The sequence below is a fragment of the Meles meles genome, chromosome 4 (genome assembly GCF_922984935.1).
Source record: "Meles meles chromosome 4, mMelMel3.1 paternal haplotype, whole genome shotgun sequence".
Classification (NCBI taxonomy): Eukaryota; Metazoa; Chordata; class Mammalia; order Carnivora; family Mustelidae; genus Meles; species Meles meles.
The window spans coordinates 26,598,244-26,623,783 of record NC_060069.1 but is presented as its reverse complement, the minus strand read 5'-3'; the positions used below and the strand labels follow the sequence as shown (position 1 = coordinate 26,623,783).

General features: G+C 44.5%; 1 protein-coding gene across 2 annotated transcripts in view; it reads right to left on the bottom strand.

Moving 5' to 3' along the window:
* GPD1L (glycerol-3-phosphate dehydrogenase 1 like) overlaps positions 1–25,540 on the bottom strand; it is a 62,062-nt gene that overhangs the window by 27,208 nt on the left and 9,314 nt on the right. The window contains exons 2-5 of one of the 2 annotated variants that reach the window (XM_046001511.1): positions 25,244–25,378; positions 21,307–21,484; positions 10,633–10,773; positions 8,939–9,077 (exon numbers count right to left, since the gene is read on the bottom strand). In XM_046001511.1, the coding sequence (XP_045857467.1) occupies positions 8,939–9,077; positions 10,633–10,773; positions 21,307–21,414 (388 nt within the window). In that variant the 5' untranslated portion in view covers positions 21,415–21,484; positions 25,244–25,378. The remainder of the gene's footprint in view (positions 1–8,938; positions 9,078–10,632; positions 10,774–21,306; positions 21,485–25,243; positions 25,379–25,540) is intronic. The other variant, XM_046001510.1, reaches the window with a different exon arrangement.

Below are 25,540 nucleotides of genomic sequence, written 5' to 3'. Positions count from 1 at the left end.
TTTTGGGATTTTCTATTCTATGGCACTGATCTATGTGTCTACTTTTGTATTAATACCATACTGTTTTGATTATTACCGCTCTGTAATGTAACTTGGAAGTCTGGAGTTGTGATGCCTCCAGCTTTGCCTTTCTTTTTTTTTTTTTTTTTTTTTTTTATATTTTATTTATTTGACAGAGAGAGAGAAGTCACAAGTAGTCAGAGAGGCAGGCAGAGAGAGAGGGAGAAACAGGCTCCTCACTGAACCGAGAGCCCGATGCGGGGCTCGATCCCAGGACCCTGAGATCATGACCTGAGCCGAAGGCAGAGGCTTAAACCACTGAGCCACCCAGGCGCCCCTTTGCCTTTCTTTTTTAAGACTGTTTCAACTGTTAAGGATCTTCTGTGGTTCCATACAAATTTTGGGATTGTTTGTTCTAGTTCTGTGGAAAATGCTGTTGGTATTTTGATAAGAGACCCCATTAAATATGTAGATTGCTTTAGGTAGCATAGACATTTTAACAGTATGTGCTCATCTAATCTTTGAGCATAGAACCTTTTTTCCATTTCTTTGTGTCATCTTCAATTTCTTTCAACACTGTCGTAATAGTTTTCAGAATATACGTTTTTCATCTCTCTGGTTAGGTTTATTCCTAGGTATCTTTATTTTTAGTGCAACTACAAATGAGACTGCTTTCTTCATTTCTCTCTCTAGTATTTCATTATTCATGTACAGAAATGAAACAGATTTCTGTACACTGATACTGTATTCTGCAACTTTACTGAGTTTATTTACCAGTTCTAGCAGTTTTTTGGTGGAGTTTTTCAGTTTGTTTTTTTTTTTAAGATTTTGTTTATTTATTTGAGAGACTGACAGTGAGAGCAAGTCTGAGAGGGAAAAAGGTCAGAGGGAGAAGGAGACTCCCCGTGGATCTGGGAGCCAGATGCGGGACTCGATCCCAGGACTCTGGGACCCTGACCTGAGCTGAAGGCAGCCGCCCAACTAACTGAGCCTTTTTTAGGTTTTCTATACATAGTATCTTGTCATCTGCAAATTGTCCAAGTTTTACTTCTTCTTTACCAATTTGGATTCCTTTTATTCTTTTTGTTGTCTGTTGTGGCTAGGGCTTCCAATACTATATTTAACAACAGTGGTCAGAGTGGACACCCCTGTCTAGTCCCTGATCTTAGAGGAAAAGCTCTCAATTTTTTCCCCATTGAGGATGATGTTAGCTGTGGGTTTTTCATATATGGCCTTTATTATGTTGAGGCATGTTCCCTCTAAACCTACTTTGTGAGGGTTTTTATCATGAATAGATGTTGTGCTTTGCTGAATGCTTTTTCTTTTTTTTTGCATCTACTGAAATGGTAATATGGCTCTTCTCCTTTCCCTTATTGATATGATCACATGGATTGATCTGCAAAAACTGAACCACCCTTGCAACCCAGAAATAAATCCCACCTGATCGTGATGAGTTAATTTGTTTAATGTACTATTGAATTTGGTTTGCCAGTACTTTGTTGGGAATTTTTGCTTCTATGTTCATCAGAGATATGGCTTGTAGTTCTCTTCTATAGTGGTATCTTTGGTTTTGGTATCAGGGTAGTACCAGCTTCATAGAATGAATCTGGAAATTTTCCTTCCTATTTTTTTGGACTACGTTGAGAAGACTATGTATCAACTCGTCTTTAAATGAAACCATCTCACGGATGCCTGGGTGGCTCAGGCAGTTAAGTGTCTGCCTTCAGCTCAGGTTATAACCCCAGGGTCCTGGGATTACGTCCCAAATCAGGCTTCCTGCTAAGCAGGGAGACTGCTTCTCTGTCTGCCTCTGCTGACGCCCTGCTTGTGTGCTCCCTCTCAAAGAAATAAAATGTTTAAAGTAAATTTTTAAAGAAGTAATAATAATAAAAAAATAAATGAAGCCATCTTGTCCTGAACTTTTGTTTGGAGTTTTTTGATTACCATTTCTTTCTTTGCTGGTTATGGGTCTGTTCACATTTTCTCCTTATTCCTGTTTCAGTTTTGATAGTTTATAGGTTTCTAGGAATTTATCCATTTCTTCCAGGTTATTGGCCTATAGTTTTTCATAATGTTCTCTCCGAATTGTTTGCATTTCTGTGCTGCTGTGGTTGTTATTTTTCCTCTCTCATTTAAGATTTTGTGTCCTTTTTTCTTGATTAAGTCTGGCTAGAGGTTTATCAATTTTATTATTTTCCCCCCCAAAGAAACAGCTTCTGGTTTCATTGATCTCTTCTATTGTTTTAGTTTCTGTATCATTTATATCTGCTGTAATCTTATTTCTTTTGTTCTACTGTTTTTAGGTTTTGTTGGGTTTTCTTTTTCTAGTTCCTTTAGGTGTAAGGTTAGGTTGTTTATTAGAGACTTCTCTTGCTTCATTGGGTAGGCCTGTATTGCTATTTACTTCCCTCTTAGGACTGCTTTTGCTGCATCGCAAAGGTTTTAAACCTTTATGTTTTCATTTTCATTTGTTTCCATTTATTTTTTAATTTCTTCTTGGATTTCTTAGTGGACCCATTCATTATTTAGTAGCATATTATTTAACCTCCATGTGTTTTTGGTCTTTCCATGTTTTTTCTTGTGGTTGATTCCTAGTTTCATAAGGTTGTGGTCAGAAAAAAGATACATGGTATGACTTCAATCTTCTATTTGTTGAGGCCTGTTCTGTGGGCTAATACGTGATCTATTCTGGAGAATGTTCCATGTGTACTTGAAAAGAACGAGTATTTTGCTGTTTTAGGATGAAAAGTTCTGAATAGGGCGCCTGGGTGGCTCAGTGGTTTAAGCCGCTGCCTTCGGCTCGGGTCATGATCTCAGGGTCCTGGGATCGAGTCCTGCATCGGGCTCTCTGCTCAGCGGGGAGCCTGCTTCCCTCTCACTCTCTCTGCCTGCCTCTCTGCCTACTTGTGATTTCTCTCTGTCAAATAAAATAAATAAAAATCTTTAAAAAAAAAAAAAGTTCTGAATATATGTTAAATCCGTCTGTTGTAGTGTCATTCAAAGCCATTGTTTCCTTGTTGCTTTTCTGTTTAGACGATCTGTTCACTGACGTAAGTGGGAGTGTTAAAGTCCCCTACTATTACTGTATTATTACTGATTAGTTCCTTTGTGGTTGTTATTAACTGTTTTATATATTTGGGTGCATAAATAATTATAATTGTTGTATCTTCTGTATGTTTACAGAAGCATTATTTATTTAAAAAAATTTTTAAATGAACATATAATGTATTAGCCCCAGGGTTACAGGTCTGTGAATCACCAGGTTTACACACTTCACAGAACTCACCATAGCACATACCCTCCCCAATGTCCATAACCCCACCACCCTCTCCCTACCCCCATCCCCCTGGCCACCCTCAGTTTGTTTTGTGAGATTAGGAGTCTCTTATTGTTTGTCTCCCTCCCGATCCCATCTTGTTTCATTTATTCTTTTCCTACCCCCTAAACCCCCAACGTTGCATCTCCACTTCCTCGTATCAGGGAGATCATTATGATAGTTGTCTTTCTCTGACTGACTTATTTTGCTAAGCCTAATACCCTCTAGTTCTATCCATGTCATCGTAAATGGCAAGATTTTGTTTCTTTTGATGGCTGCGTAGTATTCCATTGTATATATATACACACCACACCTTCTTTATCATTCATCTGTTGATGGACATCTAGGTTCTTTCCATAGTTTGGCTATTGTAGACATTGCTGCTATAAGCATTCAGGTGCACGTGCCCCTTTGGATCACAACATTTGTATCTTTAGGGTAAATACCCAGTTGTGCAATTGCCGGGTCGTACGGTAGCTCTATTTTCAACTTTTTGAGGAAACTCCATACAGTTTTCCAGAGTCCCTGCACCAGCTTGCATTCCCACCAACAGCGTAGGAGGGTTCCCCTTTCTCCGCATCCTCGCCAGCATCTGTCATTTCCTGACTTGTTCAGTTAGCCATTCTGAATTGTTTTATCTTGTTGGATTGTCCCCTTTAAGATTATATAGTATCTTTCTTTGTCTCTTGTTACATTCTTTGTTTTAAAGTCTACTTTCTCTGATATTAAGTACTGCTACTCCAGCTTTCTTTTCATGTCCATTTGCAGGATACATGATTCTCTATCCCCTCACTTTCAATCTGCAGGTGTCTTTAAGTATAAACTGAGTCTTCTGAAGGCAGCATATAGATGGGTCTTTTTTTTTTTAAATCCATTCTGATACCCTATGACTTCTGATTGGAGCATTTGGTCCATTTACATTTAAATTATACTTATGTATTTATTGCCATTTTATTACTTGTTTTGTGGTTGTATATGAAGATTTTCTCTGATTCTTTTTTAAAGATTTTATTTATTTGACAGACAGAGATCACAAGTAGGCAGAGAGGCAGGCAGAGAGAGAGGAGGAAGCACGCTCCCCGCTAGGCAGAGAAACCCATGCGGGGCTCGATCCCAGGACCCTGGGATCATGACTTGAGCTGAAGGCAGAGGCTTTAACCCACTGAGCCACCCAGGCACCCCAATTTTCTGATTCTTTGTTTTTCTCCTTTATATTTTTGCCAATTTTCCATAGTGATGTATTTAGATTTCTCTTTATTTTTTGCGTATTTATTAGTGGTTTTTTATATATAGTTCTCATTAGGTTTATATATAGCCTCTTCTGCATATAGCAGTCTATATTCAGTTGGTAGTTGTTTAAGTTTGAATACATTCTTTTCTCCTCTTCTCCCTGTTTTAGGAATGTGTTATATTTTATATCCTTTCTTTTCTTGAGTTTCTTGACTCATTTTTTTATAGAAATACTCATTTTTCCAGCATTTGTGTTTCCTACTTTTATACGGTCACCTTTGGTCTCTCTTTTCTACTCAGAGGAACCCCTTTAAAACTTCTTAGAGAGCTGGTTTAGTGATTATGAACTCATTTAGTTTTAGTTTGTCTGTCTGGGAAACTGTTTCTCTCTCCTTCTGTTCTGAATGACAGCCCTGCTGGGGCCTCAGACTTTTCCCATTCAGCACTTTGAATATATAATGCGACTCCCTTCCCTTCTGGCTTGCCAAGTTTCTGTTGAAGAGTTTTCTGTTAGCCTTAGGGGTTTTCCCTTGTATGTGTCATTATCTTCTTCTTTTTTAAAAGATTTTATTTATTTGAGATGGAGAGTGAGAGAGAACATGAGACAGACGAAGGTCAGAAGGAGAAGCAGACTCCCCGCAGAGCTGGGAGCCTGATGCAGGATTCGATCCCAGGGCACCAGGATCATGACCTGAGCTGAAGGCAGTTGCTTAACCAACTGAGCCACCCAGGTGCCCAAGTTACTTCTTTTATCTTGCTGCTGTTAAGATTTCTTTTTATCACTTTATTTTGCAAATTACAATAGGTTTTGGTGTGGGTCTGCTTTTGTTGACTTTTTTTAAAGATTTTTTTTTTATTTGATACAGAGAGAGATATCACAAGTAGGCAGAGAGAAAGGGGGAAGCAGGCTCCCCGCCAAGCAGACAGCCTGATGTGGGGCTTGATCCCAGGACCCTGAGATCATGACCTGAAGGCAGAGGCTTTAACCCACTGAGCCACCCAGGTGCCCCTGCTTTTGTTGACTTTTTAGAAGATTTATTTATTTTAGAGAGAAAGGAGAGCAAGCAGGCAGGAGGCAGGGGCACAGGGAAAAGGAAAGAGAGAATCTCAAGCAGACTGCACACTGAGTGCAGAGCCAGATGCAGGGCTTGATCTCATGACCCTGAGATCATAACCTGAGCAAAAACCGAGAGTCAGACACTTAACTGACCGCCATCCAGGGGCCCCTGCTTTTGTTGATTTTGATGGAGTTCTCAGTGCCTCCTGGAGCTGGGTATCTGTTTCCTTCCACAGATTAAGGAAGTTTTTAGCTATTATTTCTTCAAATAAATTTTCTGCCCCCTCTTCTCTCTCTTCTTCTGAGACTCCTATAATACAAATGTTACTACATTTGATGGAGTCCCTGAGTTCCTTCAGTCTGTTCTCATTTTGCATAATTCTTTTCTCTTTTGTTCAGCTTGACCACTTTCCATTTCTCCATCTTCCAGGTCACTAATTCCTTCCTCTGTTTCTTCCATCCCACTGCTCATTCCATCAGGCATGTTTCTCATTTCATTTCTTGAGCCTGTCATCTCTGCTCCGTTATTGCTTATCACTGCATTAAGCATCTCTCTCACGTCTTCCACTCTTCTCAAGTCCAGTGAGTATCCTTATGATCACTGCTTTAAATTCTCTATCAGGCAAGTTACTTGTACTATTTTGCTTAGATCTCTGGCTGTGCCTTGCCCTGTTCTTTCATTTGGGATAAATTTCTGACTCCTCATTGTGTCTGTCTCTAAGTGAAGAAACCTGCGTCTTCTCATTTAGTGATGTTATGCAGAGAAGTCCTAGAGTCCCTGTGGTGCACGTCCCGTTCCCCAGAACCTGGCACTTCAAGAGAGCATCCTGTGTGTGTTGCTTAGGTCCTGCTGTCATGTCTAAGTCACTTTCCCTTCCAGTGCGGTCATTGGCACTGATTCTCTGCCTGCTGTGGGCTGTGCTCTCTGTGGTGTTCATGGGACGCAGGCACATCAGCTCTGAGAGGACGTACTCACTGGGGAACTTGGGAGCGGAGTGATGGTGTTAGAAAAATTTGTGTTGGGCCTCTAGTCCTATGCTGGATCTTGTGAAGTGCCACTGTGGCTGGAAAGCTGAGTGGCTGGGGTCGTGAGGCTGGGCAAAATGTGCAATGGTGGCTGGGTGCTACGCAGGGCGACAGTTGTGCACCCAGTGACTGGGCAGGGCATGCACACAGCTTTAATAAAATTTGCCCTGAACGCTGAGCAGAGGCTACAAATGTTGGTGCAGCCCTGCCTTCCATAGGTGGCTCTCCATGCACACAGCTCCCTCCCTCCGGTGGGCAGCCTCCCTCCACTTTTCTGACCTTCCTCACTTGTCAGATCGAACTTCTTCTCTGTATGAGCTGTGAGGTTCATTCTGCCCATTTCTGGATCCCTCTCTGGTTTATTGACTTGGATGTGGATGATATCTGTTTGTACCTTTGAGACAGGGTAAGCTCATGTTCCTCCTGCTCTGCCGTCTTCCAGAGCTCGAGAAATCACAATCTTAATTCTAACGACACGCTTTCTCATACTGTTTGAATTTTCTTACCTATGTATGTCATTTTTATAAATATCAACCTGGGTTGACTATAGTCCATTTTGTTTTCTTCATTGTATTATTAGCAATACCTCTGTTCTCCACAGATAGCAGTTCTCAAAAAAAAAAAAGTTTTAAGTGCACAGACATATGGGATTATTGATGGAATACTATCCAGCTGTGAAAATGTATGTAAATTGTCTGTTATATATTAAATAAAGCAATTATAAAGCAATACATAACTATAAACATAAATTAATAGCTTACAGACAAAGGAACAATGGAAATTAAGGAAATGGTTTTCTTTTGATCATCCCTATTTTCCACATATCAATGCAATTAAAAGTAAAGGAGAAATAAGCAAGGGGTGCCTGGGTGTCTCAGTTGGTTAAGCGATTGCCTTCAGCTCAGGTCATGATCCTGGAGTCCCAGGATAGAGTCCTGCATCGGGCTCCCAGCTCTGTGGGGAGTCTGCTTCTCCCTTGGACCTTCTCCCCTCTCATTTCTCTCTCTCTCTCTCAAATAAATAAATAAAATCTTAAAAAAAAAAAAAAAAAGAAGCAAAAGAAGTAAAACTGTCCTAACTTGCAGGCATTTAGAAAAATCCAGTTACCGGGGCTAAGTCAATTAAGCATCTATCCGCCTTTGGCTCAGGTCATTATCTCAGGATCCTGGGATCCAGCCCTGTGTTGGGCTCCCTGCTCAGCAGGGAGTCTCCTTCTCCCTCTCATTCACCTTCTGCACTCACTCACTCTCTCTCAAATAAATAAATAAAGTAAAAAAAAAAAAAAAAAAAAAAAGAATCAGGAGCTACTTTTTCCCATGCATTCTATCTTACTCAAAAGAGCCTGACCTCTCTCAGGGCCTCCCTTTACAAAGCTGCAGGGAGAAATCATTCACATTGCTGGTATGTTTGACAAGGGTAGAAGGAAGTTCTGGAGTGGTAAATAAAGTCAAATCTTTCCAAGCATCTGCAAATATAGCAATATTACTTTTCTATCAGTCTTTTCTTTTTTTTTTAAGATTTTATTTATTTATTTGACAGACAGAGATCACAACTAGGCAGAGAAACAGGCAGAGAGAGGAGGAAGCAGGCTCCCTGCTGAGCAGAGAGTCCGATGTGGGGCTCCATCCCAGGACCCTGAGATCATGACCTGAGCCCAAGGCAGAGGCTTAACTCACTGAGCCACCCAGGCGCCCCTCTATCAGTCTTTTCATATGGTACATGGGCACACGAGAATTCCACAAAGAGGTTTCGAATTTAGGAAACAAGACGGCCAAGTTCATACCTGGGTTCTAAACTAGCTATGTGACCTTGGTGCAGGTAACTTATTCACGGAGTTTTAGATAACTCACCTGAAACAGGGCTTATTCCCATCAATTTTTATCATTCCAATTTTTAGTGTATGTGCTGCCAAAGCTTTCATTGGCGCTGGAATCCAATGAGGATTCAGATACTGGCATTTTTGAGTTTGAAAAAAGAACAAAAGATCTCGGTTTTCTAAGGCCAGGGGAGCCCCTTCATGGATGTTATCACCTGCTTCTCAGTATAAGCAACTTTCCATTTTTGTGTTTAACCTTGATAATTCACTCTTGGATCAGGGGAGGTCCAAATGGTCTCCTGGCCTTTACTTTCATTCTGGAGGCTGTTTTAACACTTCAGTTCCACAGAATGACCTCCTTTGCATTAAATCCCCGCACCACTGAATATCCACATGAGGGAGAGTCCAGTACAGAAAATACCAGAAATCGCAAATGTACATTTTAAAACACCGTATCCGGGCTCCCCAGGCCTCCCCACCCAGCCAACCTCACCGATGGTGGTCTCACAAAACTTCTCCGAAGCCACCTCACTGGCAATGTTGGCGCCCATGAGCACGCTGACGTCAATGCCCATCTTCTCCCGGATGATGTCGGAAATGAGCTTCAGCCCCTCAGGACCCTGGTCTATGCCCTGTAAGGATGTTGACAAGTGAGAGGGAAACAAACCAACAGAAAGAGGCGTGACACGGTCGTTCTGTTACTGATGCAGATACAGGCATCCAGTGGGAGACAACTTGAAAAATAGCTCTTCCAAGGGTAACATACATACCGTGTCTGCGTAACAACAAAAGGGGAAGAAAACGAACGTGTGACCACTCAGAACACAGCCCGTACCACTGAAGTCTCGTGTGTTCCTCCCCTAGTCTGTATTCCTTCTCATCACTGGTCCCACCCCCACCAGGGTGAACCACTACCCAAGGCTGTACGCACTGTTCCCTTCTCTTCTTGACCGAATTTTGCCACATAAGGCTATATTCCTAATAATCTGTTACACCGTAATGCCTGCTTCTGAAAGCCTGTTAAGTACAACTGTACCATTCACCCATGAAGTACCACGTGGTGCTCCACTATCATTTTAGAGACTCACCTATGTGGCTGCATGAACATTCTGGTGTGTTCCTATTGACCACCACATAGTATTCCAAAATAAAAGCCCACTATTTATTTATCCGTTGTATTTATAACTGACGTGTGAGTTGTTCAAGTCTGCTTCTATAAATATTCATCTGTGAACCTCTTGAGAGAACAAAGTCTCTCCATGGGGTTCTTAACCTTTTTTATGATGTGGCCTTCTTCACCTCTGGCAGTCTGGTCAAGTTTTATGGACTCACTCTCAGAATTTCATATGCATAAAGCAAAATGCATGAGATGACCCAGGAAGCCAATTATACTGAAACACGGTTATCAAAATGTTTTTAAAAAAAGAAATCAAACAAATCTATGATAAGTCATAAATGCGCTGTTTTATTAATGAAATTAGAAAAAGAGGATTTGGCAGGTTTACCAATGACCACAATTTCAAGGTCATGATCAGCGTAAATGCTACCTTGAGATACCTGGAGGCGTTAAAAAGGGGAAGGAAAACACCTGGGATTTCTGTCGACAACAGAGCCACAGGTCCTGCTAATGTTATCGTTATTGCAAGTCTGGCCTGTGGCTGGCATTTGAAAATGCTCATTTCAGTAAGAAGTTAGAACAAACAAAAATGTATTTTTTCTCGCCCACATTTAAGCCACGAACTTCCTGAATTCTGTCTAGGGACGCGTGGGGGTAGTCTATGAACTTCTGGTTAAAAACTCCCTTTCGAGCATGTACAGGAGTGGAAACAAATGAGGATGCATTTCCCAGCAACACAAACCACCGGTAATTCCGGACGCAGGCTGAGACCCGTGTCCTGGACAGGTTCTTTGTGTCAGCATGTGCCCATGCTCACATCACTGCCAAGGCTAAAACCCGCTGTGATAAAAGGCAGCCCTCGCCTGAAGCTGGGTTCAGGGAAGCTCCTGGGATGTGTCATCAATGACCTTCCCTAGAAGGTAATCTTTAAAAAAAAACAGAAAACAAAAAAGTGCCATAGCCTCCCTCTCGGCTCCTAATTCCAACAAAAATGGAGTGAGAGGAAATAAAATTTCCCCGTAACTGAAGTCCAGCAATGCTTTTTCTGCCTGGGGCCAGGGGCCAGTTACCTTGATGAGGGTGATGCCCAGCGCTTCCTTGGGCACTCTCCCGGTGATCTCGTCACAGATTCTGTGAATGAACTGGTGGGGAATGACAAATACTAGCAGGTCTGCGTCCTGCACGGCCTCGCTAAGGTTTGGGACGGCGACCTGCATGACAAGAAGAGGAAACGGTTACTCCTATGCCCAAATATGCCTCCCCGGATGATTTCAATCACTGACCATTTATCAGACACCTACTGTGGGCAGAGCACTGGGCAGACGGACAGGAAAGGCAAGTGTGCTGTGTGCTCAGCCTTCCCCTTCAGGACACATCTGAAGCTAGGAGGGTCCTGCCTCTGCTGCTTCCCAGTTGGGCAGGTGACTTAGCTTCTCCATGCCTCAGTTTCCCTACTTGGGAAAAGGAATCGTAGTACTGTGTGGGTTGTTCTGTGCTGCTTTCCCGAACTCCCAATCCACTTTCTGCCCTTCTCTTCCCTGCTGTGTTCCCCGGGGAGCTGTTTCCCCCGGACTGTTTTCCCTAGGGGCTCTTGCTCTCTAAAGCCTGCCAGTTGGACTCAGCTGAAGTGGGACACTGCTAGGAGATCCAGGGTGGGAGGGGAGACAGGCCAGGGTATTTGTCACCCTCTCGGGGTCATTCTGGCCCAGGCTCACAGGGGTGCTGGCTCGGCTTCATTCCACAGTTATAATCTCCTGACAGGCAGCCTCTCTTCCAGGTCTCTCAGCTCTGGTCAGGCTGCTTTGGTGACACTGATCTGTCCCCCTTGCCCTTTCAGGGTGGTTATGACTTCCTGCTCTTGCTAAACTCTGGGCACTCCAGGAAGTCCTTCTGGCTCCCACCACTCTGCCCACACCTCTGTCAACAGCCACATGCTAAACTCTCCTGGGTAACGCACGGGGAGAGCACTCTCCTGAGAGTTCAGTGATACAGATCCTGTTTCACACCTGGTACGCACTTAATACGTCGGCGCTTATGGCGGTTTCTTTCCCTCAGATAAATATGAAAATGGCTTTTAGAATTTAGCACGGGCAGAGAAATGCACACATATCTGCAGGCAGAGGTGGGGGGGGCACATGGTCTCTCGCAGAGACCGTTTATTGTTGTCCAATGTCCGTTCTCCCCTTCCGCCTTAGCACGAGAAGCCCCAGTGTGGAGCTCATAAACGCCTAGAAGGAAGGCTAGTTCCTCAGCCCCCCTTGCAGCTAGTTGACCCAAGTGACTAAGTTCTGACCAGCAGGGTGTCCACGGAAGTGCTGTGTGTGACTTCCGGAAAATGCCCTCTGAGGCCTTTCTTCTTCCTTTTGCCAGAGGAAATGTGAAGAATGTCTTGAGTTCAGAAAGTCATCTTGGATTATGAGGAGGGAACCAAATGCTGAGATGACAGAACAGTAGGATAAAGAGAGTCCCTGCCACCATTAACACCATCATTAATACCATAAACATCTTTTACAGGAGAGAAGAAAAAGCAAACATTTAGGTCACTGCTATGACAGATTTTCTGTGACATACACCTGAACCGAACTCTAACTGAGCTCCTTTGAAAGCCTTCCTGGTTCCCCAAATGAAGGGACTGGACGAAGATTCTTTCCTGAGGAGGCGCTGCTATGTGCCACAGGAACATCTTTTGGGATGGCTAAGCTAGTTTGGGCATGTGATGGAGACTGCCCACCCCTCACCAAAATTCCTTCTCGCCTTCTTCTATAATCACAGAGCTGGAGGCCAGTCACTGGTCACCTGCTAGGGACCACACTTCCTAGCACCCCTGCAGTGACACGGGCCATGGACCAAGTTATCAACACAGCATGAGGGGGAGGTGCAGAGCACTCACAGCCCAGAACCCCTAAAACAGACAGCTGCTTCCTCTACACTTTCTCTCCCCACTTTGTTGTTGAAGCCCATGATGCCCCAGACCTAAGAGATGATGCAGGACATGAGGAAGAAAGATGAGACCGAGAGTAACAGAGTGAAGCAAAGCCCTAGACCACTATTATGTGAGAGGGAATGAAATCCTTTTGTTCTTTAAGTCAGGCAATTATTATGTCACTCCTTTTATCTTAGTCTATTCTCTTAACTAATATATGTGCTGTAAGTATTACTCCCTCCCTCAAAGAATCCCCCAGGGAAATCTATCTGGAATTATTTCATTCCCTTATCCCTTTGGTTGGTATGGAAGACTTCTATAATTTACCACCCAGCCTGGATTCTCCTTTCTGGCAAAAGTGCCCTGAAATTTCATTTCAGAATTTACTGCTTCCCCATTTTAACCATGCAATTTGCGTGGAGTTGGGCCCTCCCCTACTCCAAGGATGGTCTTTCCATCCAAGACAGTGGGCACATAAAACAATGAGAGCCCAGAAGATGTTTGCTTCCTTACTCTTCTCCAGTAGCTACTGGGTCTTTCCTTGAACAGGACAGGATGACACTGTGAGGTCTGGAACAGCTGCAACCCTTTTACAAATGTGAGGGGGAGAACCTAGTCCAGTCAAGGGGTTCCCTTGTGAAATGAAGGCAACTTTGTGGAAGGCAGAGCAGAGAAACCAAGGAAAACCAAGGAAACCAAGGAAAACACAGGGCCTCGTGAACCTCATTTAAGCGATTAGTTTAATCGCTTAATTAATTAGTTTAATCGCTGCCTGAACTCAGCTCTACCTGGATTTTAATCCTATGAACCAAATCATCCCTTATCTTAGCTTAAGTTGGTTTGAATGGCAGTAGTCATCCCCCATACAGCAGATCATAACCCAAAGTTTACTGGCACTCCTCTTAGTCACATTCCCCAGAGCAGGGAGAAGCTGTCTTCCTCTTCAGAGGGGCTTCTCTGTATTAGTAATCTAGGCTGAGTCACCAAAAATCTATCTGCCTATTAGTTCCCTCGCATTTGGAGATTCTATACCCCCCAGAAGAGCAATTTCTTATCCTATTCCATTAGCCTCCTGATTCCAATCCCCATCCGCTTTGTCCTTTACTAGCAAAGCCCTCTATGCTCTTAGGGTATCTGCCTGTGGTCCCATCCAAACCCCTCCCAGCCTTTGTGAAAACTGACCCTCACTCCACCATGGGCAACTAGCCCTACTCAGGTGGGGATCTCTGCTCTGTACACTCTGATACAGAGCCGGATGGCCTGAATTTTAGTTAAAAAATTTTTTCTTCTCTAGACCTCTTGTTCCTTTTCCTCCCCATCCATCCCCAACACACACGCACACACGCAGGCATCTCCCTTTCTGCCCTTTCAGGACATTTCCCAACTTGGTGAAATAGGAAAGACACCAGAATTGAAGAGCAAATATGGAAAAGATGTATGTTTGAGTTCTGTATCTGCAAATGACCAGCTGTGTGACCTTGGACAAAAGACTATCTTCACTGACCTCACGCACCCCATGTACGGAGGGATATAAAAGTAATTTTCCTACCCAGCTACGTCATAGAGCACTTTCAGATTAAGTAATATGCATGAGAGTGCTTCAGAATGATGCAAAACAAATAAGAGATCACACATCAGAAAAATCTACTTGCTTTCTATAAATTCTTACCATTTAAGGAGTCTGCCCATCCCTGTGTCCCATTTTTTAAAAAAACACACAAGGAAGCTGCCCTTTGGTCTCGATTTCCTCCTGTCCGTTCCATTTCCTTCTTCAATAAATCAAAGAACCTGCCATTGGTTGGGAACGTGATGGCTCTCCAGGACGGGATGAGTGGGGGCTCACCGTACAGACAGACGTCCTTCCGCTCTCCGTGGTGGAGTGCTGAGGATTTAACCCACAGAACCAAGTGCGACCCGAGCTGCATTTCTACTGCGTGCATGGTCCATTCACAGAACACTGTTCCTCTCACACAGTATCAACCGAGCTCTCCACAGCTAAGCCAGTAACTGGATACCCTGTTTCAGAATAGAACCTTTAGCTAAGTCTTTGCCTATCTTCTACTCTGAACAAAACCAAGACACTGTTTTACAAATGCTGACCTGTTTCACACACTTCCTGTCAAAATCTTTCCAAGGGTGTCCACCATCAAAGAACCTGAAATACGCTGGGAAAGACAACTGAGAACAAAAGGGCTTGCCTTTCACAGGCAAGGACGATAAATAATGGAGTCAGAACCAAGGCATCATGGTTGGTGGTCATCTTCACGTTCAGACTTCCAGGACTCCAGGGCTCTTGGTCCATACACACACACACACACACACACACACACACACACACAGAAATTCATTTAAAACAGAGCTGGAAAATCTATGTGGAGAAGCCTAAAGGTTCTTTCCCATCCCCCCAGCTCAAGTTATCACCGGAGACTATCTGCACACCTTGGCCTTGCTCTATCACCAGTTAGCTAACTGGACACTCACAGGCCACTCGCCTACATTCTCCAGGGAATTAGTATTTAGATGAAAGACAATGGCATGTGAGGAACACACACAGCAAAGCAGAGGCTCAAAAACATGGTGCCCTCCTGGTCTTCCGATCTCAGTATCAGCCAAGAGCATGGGTAAAATGTGTATCCTTTGACTCCACATTCAGAAAAATGATCCTCAGGCACAGACCACCTTATCTGATGAGTCTTCCGTAAACATGCCAACAGTGAGGTTGCTGGGAGACAAACACAGCTGTCTACCGCCCAGAGCCTACACCAGTAATACAGACTAATGAGGCAGACCAGTGGGCCCAAAGTGTGGTTCCTGAACAAGAGCATCACCATCACCCCGGGAACCTGTTAAACATGCCAATGTATGCGCCTCATTTGAGACCCAGTGAGTGAGAAACCCTCAGGTGGACGCAGCAATCCCTTCTAAGCTCTCCAAACAATTCCGAGGAACATTTACACTGGAGAAGCAGCGGCGACAAAGACTCCTCTAACAAAAACCAGAAAGCTATACCCAGGGAGGAAGGCGTTAACACTGAGGCTCCTACTGACCTGATATTCTCATTCTGAAAAAAGCTGCAGCCAAAATTAATAGTTATCGCAACCCTATTACCCAAAAGTAAGGGGCCATTTTTTTTTTAAATAGTCTCGGCCTAACCTTGTATCACATAGGATATCACTTAAAGCCCAGAAACGAAACTCTTCCCCTGCTTTGTTCTTCCTCACCATGCCCACCCTACTGTCCCTGGCACTCCTTCAGACCCCCCAAAATCCAGTCACTATTCTAGGTGTGGAGGAAACATCAGCTGATGCAGGCCTATGCAAGAAACCAAATCCAAAGAGTTAGTAAGAAAGGAAAATATACAAATTCTATTTCAAACTTAGGAGCTTTCATGCTTCAAAGGACAACATCAAGAAAGCGAAAACTTAAGAAAAGCAGAAAACACTTCTAAATTTTTTTTTTTTAAGATTTTATTTATTGACAGACAGAGATCACAAGTAGACAGAGGCAGGCAGAGGGAGAAAGGAGGAAGCAGGCTCCCTGCCGAGCAGAGAGCCGGATGTGATGAGAGGCTTGATCCCAGGACCCTGGGATCATGACCTGAGCTGAAGGCAGAGGCTTTAACCCACTGAGCCACCCAGGCGCCCCACACTTCTGAATTCTTTATCTGGGAAAATGGACTACTATCTAATATATATTAAGTTTGTTTTTTTTTTTTAAGGATTCTTACTTATTTGACAAAGATCACAAGTCAGCGGGGGGGGGGGGGGGGGGGGTGGTGTGTTCCCTGCTGAGCAGAGGGGCTTGATTCCATGACCCTGGAATCATGACCTGAGCAGAAGCTTTAACCCACTGAGCCACCCAAGTGTCCCTGTATTAAAAATTCTAGGGGCGCCTGGCTGGCTCAGTAGGAATAGTATATGACTCTTATCTCGGGGTCATAGGTTCAAGCCCTATGCTGAGCATAGAGACTACTTAAAAATAAATTTTTGAAAAAAGAAAAAAAGAATTACCACTCATTAATAAAAAGACAACCCAATTTTTTAAATGGACAAATACTGTGAATACACATTTCTCTGAGGAAGATATACAAAGGTCCAATGAGCACATGAAAAGATGCTCAACATCATTAACCATGAGGCACATGAAAATCGAAATCACAATCAAATACCACTTCCTACCCACTAGGATGGGTAGGATCAAAAAGCTGGGTAATGACAAAGGTGTTCGTAAGGATATGGAGCATGCTGGAACGCCCACATACTGCTAGGGCAGGCTGTACAATGGTGCAGTCACTTTGGAAAACACTCTGGCAGTTCTTCGAAGAGTTCAACAGTTATCTATGATCCAGCAATTGGTACTCCTAGGTACGCGCTCGAAAGAACCAAAAACACGTTTGCACAGAACACTATACAAGTGTTCACAGCTGTATTAATCCCAAGAGCCAAAAAGCGCAAACCACCCAAATGTCCATCATCGGCCAAGTGGATAAAATACAGTGTGGTACACCCGTAAAGCAGAATCTTACTCAGCCGTGGAAGGGAATGCGGTACGGACACAGGCTACGACACGGATGAACCTTGAAACACGATCCTAAAGCGAAGAAGCCAGACACAGAAAACTACTGGACGGTGCGATTTATATGAAATGTCTGGTACAGGCAAGTCTGTCGAAACAGAAAGACCAGTGGTTACTTAGGACTGGGGCGGGGACAGGAGGAAATAGGAAATGACTCCTACATGGGGTAGGGTTTCTTTTTGGGCTGATGAAAATATTCTAAAATTGATGGTGGTAATGTCTGCACAATTCTGAATATACTCAAAACCACTGACCTGTACACTTGAATGGGCGAATTGTATGATCTGTGCATCGTACCTCAGTGAAGTTGTTTTTAAAAAGGTACGGCTAAAGCTTAGAAAGCAAGATGAGGGGGCGCCTGGGTGGCTCCGTGGGTTAAGCCTCTGCCTTCCGCTCCAGGTCATGATCTCAGGGTCCTGGGATCGAGTCCCGAGAGCCCGCTTCCCTCTCACTCTCTCTGCCTGCCTCTCTGCCTACTTGTGATCTCTGTCTGTCAAATAAATAAATAAAATCTTTAAAAAAAAAAAAAAAGGCAAGATGAGAAGCAATGACAACAGTACTTCACAGAAGATGCTGTCACCGTAAATCCTGGTGCCAGAGGGCAAAGGGGCACTCTACCTGGATGAGGCCGAGGACAGGATCCACAATTTTATATCCGACAGTGGCAAGAAACAGGAAGCGTTCTTTCCACTCAGTTTCAGAAAAAACTGCAAACCCAGACTGTCCCAGCTTTTAGCCAACAGGTTATGACATGGTGACGTCACTGTTACAAGAGGTTGGGGGTGAGGGTGGGGAGGGTCATGTGATGAGGATGGGCCTGAAGGCCAGTGGCAAACAGTGTGGGGACCCCCAAGCAAGAAGGACTCCCAGTCTCACTTCAGCGCGCTGACTGACAGACCTCACAATTAACCATCTTTCAGGTGGTAAGGGTCTTATCTAACACTAGTTGTTTTTAAAGGATCAAATGAGATAGCTGAAAAACTGAAATAAACGTATGAAACACAACAAAAAAGGGGCACCTGGGTAGCTCAGTGGGTTAAAGCCTCTACCTTCGGCTCAGGTCATGATCCTGGGGTCCTAGGATTAATCCCCGCAGCAGGGAGCCTGCTTCCCTCTCTCTCTTTCTGCCTGCCTCTCTGCCTGCTTGTGATCTCTGTCAAATAAATAAAATCTTGAAACAAAAACAAAAACAAAACCCCAACTTTAAAAAAAAAAATGCTTCACAGCAAACTAACTAGGTGGAACACCTCATTTATTCCTCACAAAATGCCTAAGGGTAATACAGCACGAGGAACAGCACGAGGAACAACCCGACCGTCTGACCCAGGCACTGACTCCCAGGGCGTTCCCCACCACTACACTCCACCATCGCTCCGCTTTATTACGTAAGTGCCGCTGGAAACTGTAAAAAGTACAGAGGGAAAACACCACCTGTGTACCTTCTTCCGCCAGGCTTAAGAAATAAAACTTTCTAACACCCTGGGTGTCTCCAGCCAAGCACTGGCAAGCATGTGGAACAATGTGACCCCCTCAGTCGAGCTGGGGGAGCGGAGACTGGTAGGACCACTTTGGAATCCAGTGGTATGACGCTGTGTGCTCTCAGTGACTCTGTGATTCCACCCCCGGGCACGTGGTCCACGATGGCAAACAGCTGGAAACGGCACAAATGTCCACTCGAGAGAATGGACACGTTCACTTTCGGAACCTACAAGGCTTCAGGCACCAACAGGGTCTCGGGAGTAGATGGTTCCTCCTTTTTCTCCTCCTTCTGTCCACATCCCCAGACAGGGGACAGGGGGCAGAATCAGTCACTGTGGGGACTGGGCTCTGAGTGGCAATGGCTGTTGGCTCCTCTAGGTCAGTTCTTTCCCTATCTCCTTCCCTCCTGGATTCCTTGCTCCCGGCACAAGCTTCAGCTTCACAGAACCACTTGGCAGGTTCCCCTCCTCCCTCCTCTCCCCCACGCCTTGAGCACTGCACCAGGAGCCATGGAAGAACAAAAACCAGAAAGTCAGGTTCACGCTGTCAGGGCAGGTGGGGCCGAAGAGCTAGGTACATAAGGGAAGCAGGGTGGGAGGAACGTACTAACAAAGCATGTGGTTTATGGAAGGGAAGCAGCCGACGACTCCAACAACGAGAAGTGAAACGCAGGAATTTCCTATTCCAAGCACCAAGCATGGGTCAGAGATGACCCCAGAAGCCTCCCACTGCGGTGGGAATAGCCACTTCTTTTGTTCTTCCCCTCCAATATTTGGACAACTCAACTTCTAAGCTTAGAACCATAGGGATCCTTTCTCTCCCCACCAAGAATGCCGAGAATGACTGTGCAGAAATGCTGCCTGACCCGCAGTGCAGGGACACAGAGGAGAAAGTGATCATTGTCTAGAAGACAATGGATTCCATGGGATGAGACTACCAGGAATCAAATTCTAAGCCCAGCCCCTAGCTATGTGACCCTGCACCAAGTTCATTAACTTCTCTTCAGCATCCTTCCCTACATCCTTCCCTACAAAATCAGAACCACCCTCATAACAGGAAAACCAGTAGTATCAACCTAAGAGGGTTACTGAGAGCATTACACGAGACATGATATGTGAGCTACTTAGCACAGTGCTTGACACTAAGAACACTGTAACCGAAAACCAAACAGCAACCTCCAGCAAGCAAGGTCTTTGCAAATCCGGACTTCCTGGCGTTTGTCAGTTTACAAATCCCTCTCTCCTGCTGGCCTCCTTGAAGGAAGCGACGTCATCCTATTCCTCTTCTTGTTTCTAGCAACACTGTGCTTTGCATGCACTGTACATGCTCACGAAGGCCAATGAGTGAATATATGCAGAGATGACTATTTCATGAACAAAGAAGATGAGCTTGTCTGGTTAACCAGGGCATCAGGCAGGGAATCAGACCACAATGGTCTGGTATTCAGACTATTACAGAAAGCCAGCAAGGGGTGAAATCTGGCAACAGAAGTTCAAATTCCACTGAGACAAACAGCATGGTCACTCTTGTTCTTCTTGCCCATTTCTCCCCCCACCCACCTCCCCCAAGTCACGGGAACGAGGCCAGGCAACTACCTGTACTTTTCCCTCTCAGACCTAATAGGCCTAAATTTTAAACTGTCAGTCTTCCGACCTTCTATTCTCTCCAATCTCCTTCTGTAATTTAGGCCTTGACCCTGATTTTAAATCACAGACCAGTGCATTAGCTGTCCTCATGTGCAGACCAAAATCTATGCACTTAGAAAGGGAATATTAGGACTGGGGGTCTCAAGCAGCTGAAGGCAAGTTTGTTGGGTTCCAGCTCTGATGGGACCAGCACCTTGAATTGCCAAGAAAGTCGCATGCTGTGGGCTGAATTGTGTGCCTCCCTCCCCTCCCGCCCCTCCAAATTTGTAAGCTGATATCCTAATCCTAGTACCTTGGAGTAAGACTTATTTGGAGACAGGGTCTTTACAAAGGTAATTACATTAAAATGAGCACATTAGGGTGGGCCCTAACTCAACAGGATTCCTGTCCTTGTAAGAGCAGACTGGGGCACCTGGGTGGCTCAGTCGGTTAAGCATCTGCCTTCAGCACAGGTCATCATTTCTGTGTAATGGGACTGAGCCCCGAGTCTGGCTCCCTGCTCAGCAGGGAGCCTGCTTCTCCCTCTGCCCCTCCCCCAGCTCCTACATACGCGATCTTTCTCAAACGAATAAATCTATATACATATATACATATATATGTTTAAAACATATATATTATATATGTTTTATATATATATAATATAATATATATTATATAATATATATATTATATATTATATAATATATATTATATTATATATATATAAAACATATATATGTTATATATGTTTAAAAAAAGGAAGAGTAGGACACACAGAAGACAGACGCAGGAGTGTAAGGACACGGGCAGAAGACGGCCATCTACAAGAGAGCCTCAGAAGAAACCAAACCTGTCGACACCCTCATCTTGGACCTGAGGCTTCCAGAACTGTGAGAAAACGAATCTGTTGTTTAAGCCACCTATTCTATTAGACTTTGTTATGGCAGCCCTAGCAAAATAATAGAAAGCCCATTTTCAGAGTCAGGAAAACCAAAACCAGCCAAGCAAACTAGGTGGTAGCAGAAAGGGACAAAGGAAGAGGGAAGTAGCTTTCCCATTTCCCCAAGCACCACGTGCTAACTCAGCCAAGTGTTAACTTTCAGAACTAACCGGAAGTACTACTTTCCATCCCAAAGTCTTACCACATTTTCTGGCAGCTTGTGTCCAGGGAGGTATTTGACATTTTCATGGTCATTATTTATGATGTCTGTCAGTTTTCTCCCATTAACTGTTTCTTCAAAGACCCACATCTTAACGGTGGAGGCGAACTTCTTAAGTTTCTTGACATTATTACCAATTATTTTTGCAACAGCTGAACCCCTACGAAAGAAACAATGGAGAAGAAAAAAATTAAACTCACTCGCGCAGAACAGAAAAGCATTGGACTCTTAACTCAGAAGAAACACGTGCTGATTCTGATTCAAGCACTGGGCTTATAATTCAGATGGGATGTTGTATCAGTCACAGGCCATTTGAAAGCTTAGTTCTTTTCACCTGGAAAAGAACACCCCCCTCCCCCCACTCCGTGATCAGGATTTTGGTACAAGCTCAAAAACACCACCTCCTGAAACTAGTACGCATCAACCTATCCTGGAAGAGAGGACCCCAGGCAGAAAAGAAACCCACCTAAGAGATATAAAACATAGAAGTAATACTTGGGGCATCCTCTTAAGCCTTCGAGGCAACCAGGCTCTATTTCAAATCCATCACAGAGATTAAAATGTAGTTACCATAGGATAAACTGTGTTCCAGTGAACTGCAACAGAGTTGCATTCCTAATGGGAAGACAAGACTCTGAGTTCCAGAAAAGGAGCAGAGCGAGGGTGCCAGGGCTCCGCTGTCTGGGTATTTGGTGTGACCCAGCTGGCCTCTAGCCTCCCACAGGCTCTGTCTCTCTCGCATCTCTGTTCACCAGACACTTTCTGGTAACTAATCAGTGTCCCATAGGCTTTGCTACAGGGGAAGATCACGCACTCCAACTAGTTAACGCCAGTCCCCTGGACAAGGGCAGCTGGGCTGGGGCCGGGGCCACCATAGTAGACACGTTCCTGGGCCATGGGCTACTAACCGGGCCCCGGGTGACTCTGAATGAAGAAATTGTTTCTTATACAACTAGGAAGCAATTCCTCTTACCTCCTTCACCTCCCTGAGGGGTGGTAAGCTTTGCAGTGCGAAGAACGCACTGCCTTTGCTCTCCTGGCTCACCGGCATGGCATCCAGTCCAATGCATTAGGCCCAGTGGGTGCATGGCAGTATGTGATCACGGGAGATAAATGAGCAAATGGGTGATTGAGCGAAGTTACTGGTGAAACCAGGGAAGAGGCAGAGCCAGACCCTGATGACCTGACATGTAATGTAATGGAGTTCCCCCCCTTATTTGGGTCATGTCATTTTCTGCACCAGTGAATCCCAAAGGATACACAGCATGGTCTGATGGGCTTAATGTTTAACAGTTCTAACATTTATTTGAATTTTCTGAACTAACTCATTTCAACAGATGCTACAGGTTTGCCTTTGGTTGCAGATGCTTGGCTTCCCCGCCAAGGCGGCTTTGTAAACAGAGAAGCAAATATGTTCCGGTAAGATCATGGGGGAGGGATCTGGTGGTTCTGGCTTATTTTCCTGCTTGATTTACTAGATTTGGATTCCTAGTGCCTAGTGGCTTCCCCCCCCCCCCACTTTTGCTCACCTCCCCAGAATCACACTTGATCTCTATGACCTTGTCTGAGTTGCGTTACTCAATGCCAAGAACACTGTGAGCCTGAGCTGTTACCTCCCTGGGAGTCTGTGAGCAGCTGTTTCCCAGGTTACAATTAAGGGGATAGTGATCTTGGGAAGAACGTTGGCCTCTCCTTTTTTTTTTTTCCTTAAAGATTTTATGTATTTATTTGAGAGAGAGCATAAGCTAGGCGTAGGGAAGGGAGGAGCAGAAGAGAGAGCAGCAGACTCCTAGCCAAGCATGGAGCCCAATGTAGAGCTCGATCCCAGGACCCAGAGATCATGACCTGAGCCGAAGGCAGACACTCACCCCACTGAGCCACCCAGGCACCCCTCTTGGCCTCTTTTCTACAATTTTCAGGAGGAGAACTGGATGAATAATATGTATTTAGCTAACAAACTGTCTTGCTGGAATAGAGTAAAAATTTCACAGGTAAAGCCACAGAGCTTTGAGATGTACACTAGCTTATGCTATTCTTACGTGTGAGGGAGGACGGCACCGTAAAGTTCTGGACGACTGTACAGAGCAGCCATTCTCTATGCTGTCGGTCCCTGTGGAGCTTCAGAAACTACTTACGCTGGATCCTACTCTGGGGGCACAGATATCATTGGTCTGCGGGGTGGCCCGGGACTCAGGATTCTTAAAGCTTCTAAGTAATCTAATTTATAGCCAAAGTGGAGATGCACTAGCTTAGTCTATCCATTCGTAAGGTAAAAAGGGAAGGTGATCAGGACTGAGGAAAGGAGGATGGAATTTTTTTTTTTTTTTAAGATTTTATTTATTTGAGAGGAGAGAATGAGCAGGGGGAGAGGGAGAGGCAGAGGGAGAAACAGACTCCCTGCTGAGCAGGGAGGCCAAGGGACCTGGGGCTTCATCCCAAGACCCCAGGATCGTGACCTGAGCCAAAGGCAGATGCTTAACTAACTGAGCTGCCCAGGCATTCTGAGAAGCATGGAATTTAATTCAAGGACAAACCTAGCAAGGACAAAAACAAAAAGATTCTAGTGCCTTGGAGGCCTTGTCCTGTTCTTTCTAAATAATTTACACGGTAATCTGTTTTTGTTTTGGGGGATCAGGACTTAAAACACTATTTTTTTAATCTCTTTGACAATCTAGTAAAATCTTCATGCCGAACCAAGTATTTTGGTTGAACCAAGTATTTTAGTTGTTGTTCAGTACAATCTATGTTGAACCAAACATTTTCCTTGCTGCCGGCCTCCCCCACCCCCTTGTTTATAAAACCTCTGAAAGTATAATCCACATCAACATAACAAAGGCCATGTACGGCAAGCCCACAGCTGATGGGACAGAGTGTTACCGCCACCAAAAATGGGGAGGGGTGGGGACCCAGGCAGAACTTTCTATTTAAGAAATACATATTTTCTTCTTGTTTTTATTAACTTTCTTATTTTTTATTTTTGTTTTTAACCAAAGATTTTTTAAAAAGATTTTATTTATTTGACAGAGAGATCACAAGTAGTCAGAGCAGCAGGCAGAGAGAGAGGGGAAACAGGCTCCCTGCTGAGCAGAGAGCCTGATGTGGGGCTCGATCCCAGGACCCTTAAACCACTGAGTCACCCAGGCGCCCCTTTATCAAAGATTTTTATCACCTTGATTTGTAGTGGTTTCATGGGTATACTCTTATCTCCAAGCCCATCAAAGTATATACATTAAGTAGGTCCAGTGGTTTTTGTATATTAATTATGTTTCAAAAAAGCTGATTTTTAATTTTGTTTTTCCAAAGAAGTATATAATCCACACCCAAATTCCTTTTTGGCTCTGAAATGGTACTAGCTGTGCTCATGACACATGTTACCACTTCTGACTGACATGAAGGAACAGAATCAGATAGAGCAAACCAAGTGTTCTGGAGGAACCTAAGTGTTTCTGAAGGGACTGGAGGCTATTGTTAAGTGACAAACCCTGTTCTTTAAAAAAAAAAAAAAAGGCCCTGCTGAGAGCCAGTCCAAAAACACTCACAGATATGAGACTGAGCTTAAAATAAAAGTACTGGCTACAGTCCACACAGGCGGTTTCTACGTGGCCTGGTCATGGTTGGGGCTGGGGTCCCAGGCCCCACTGGTGGAGCCCTCCACGTTTCGGGGGTTTTTCTGCCACTGCCCAAGCAGATCCTGGCACGGATCTTTCACTGTCAGGGTCAAGGGCATGGACAACCCTTTCCACACCTGGCCCAGCTCATTCATCTACTAAATGACAGGTGGGGCGATGATCTTTAATGTCCATTTCAGGTCTAGGATCCAGGCCAGTGTTTTCTAAAGTGAGGAATGGGTGCCAAGGGCACACCCCCCCATGGCCAAGTGCCACCCCCCCACACGCAGCACCAAAGGACACCGACTCACTTGTGCCCTTTCAACTCCACGGCCTTTGAGAGAGCGCAGAATGTCTCATCTGAGTGCTAGTCTGTTGTTACCGTCTCTCCAGCATGTGTTCATTTCCCTTCTTCCCGAAGCCTCTAAATGCTTCAGACACGGAGCCTGGGCAGGTAGCAGGATTTGGCAAGAATTCTATGAACACCGTTTTGGTTTCATTCTCCTGGTTGTTGTTACCTCCACCATACGGTATTGACAGTAGTGACAGAAAGTTTTCGTTTAAAGTCAACTTTTACACAAAGGATAATAAGCAAGTAATAACGCCGT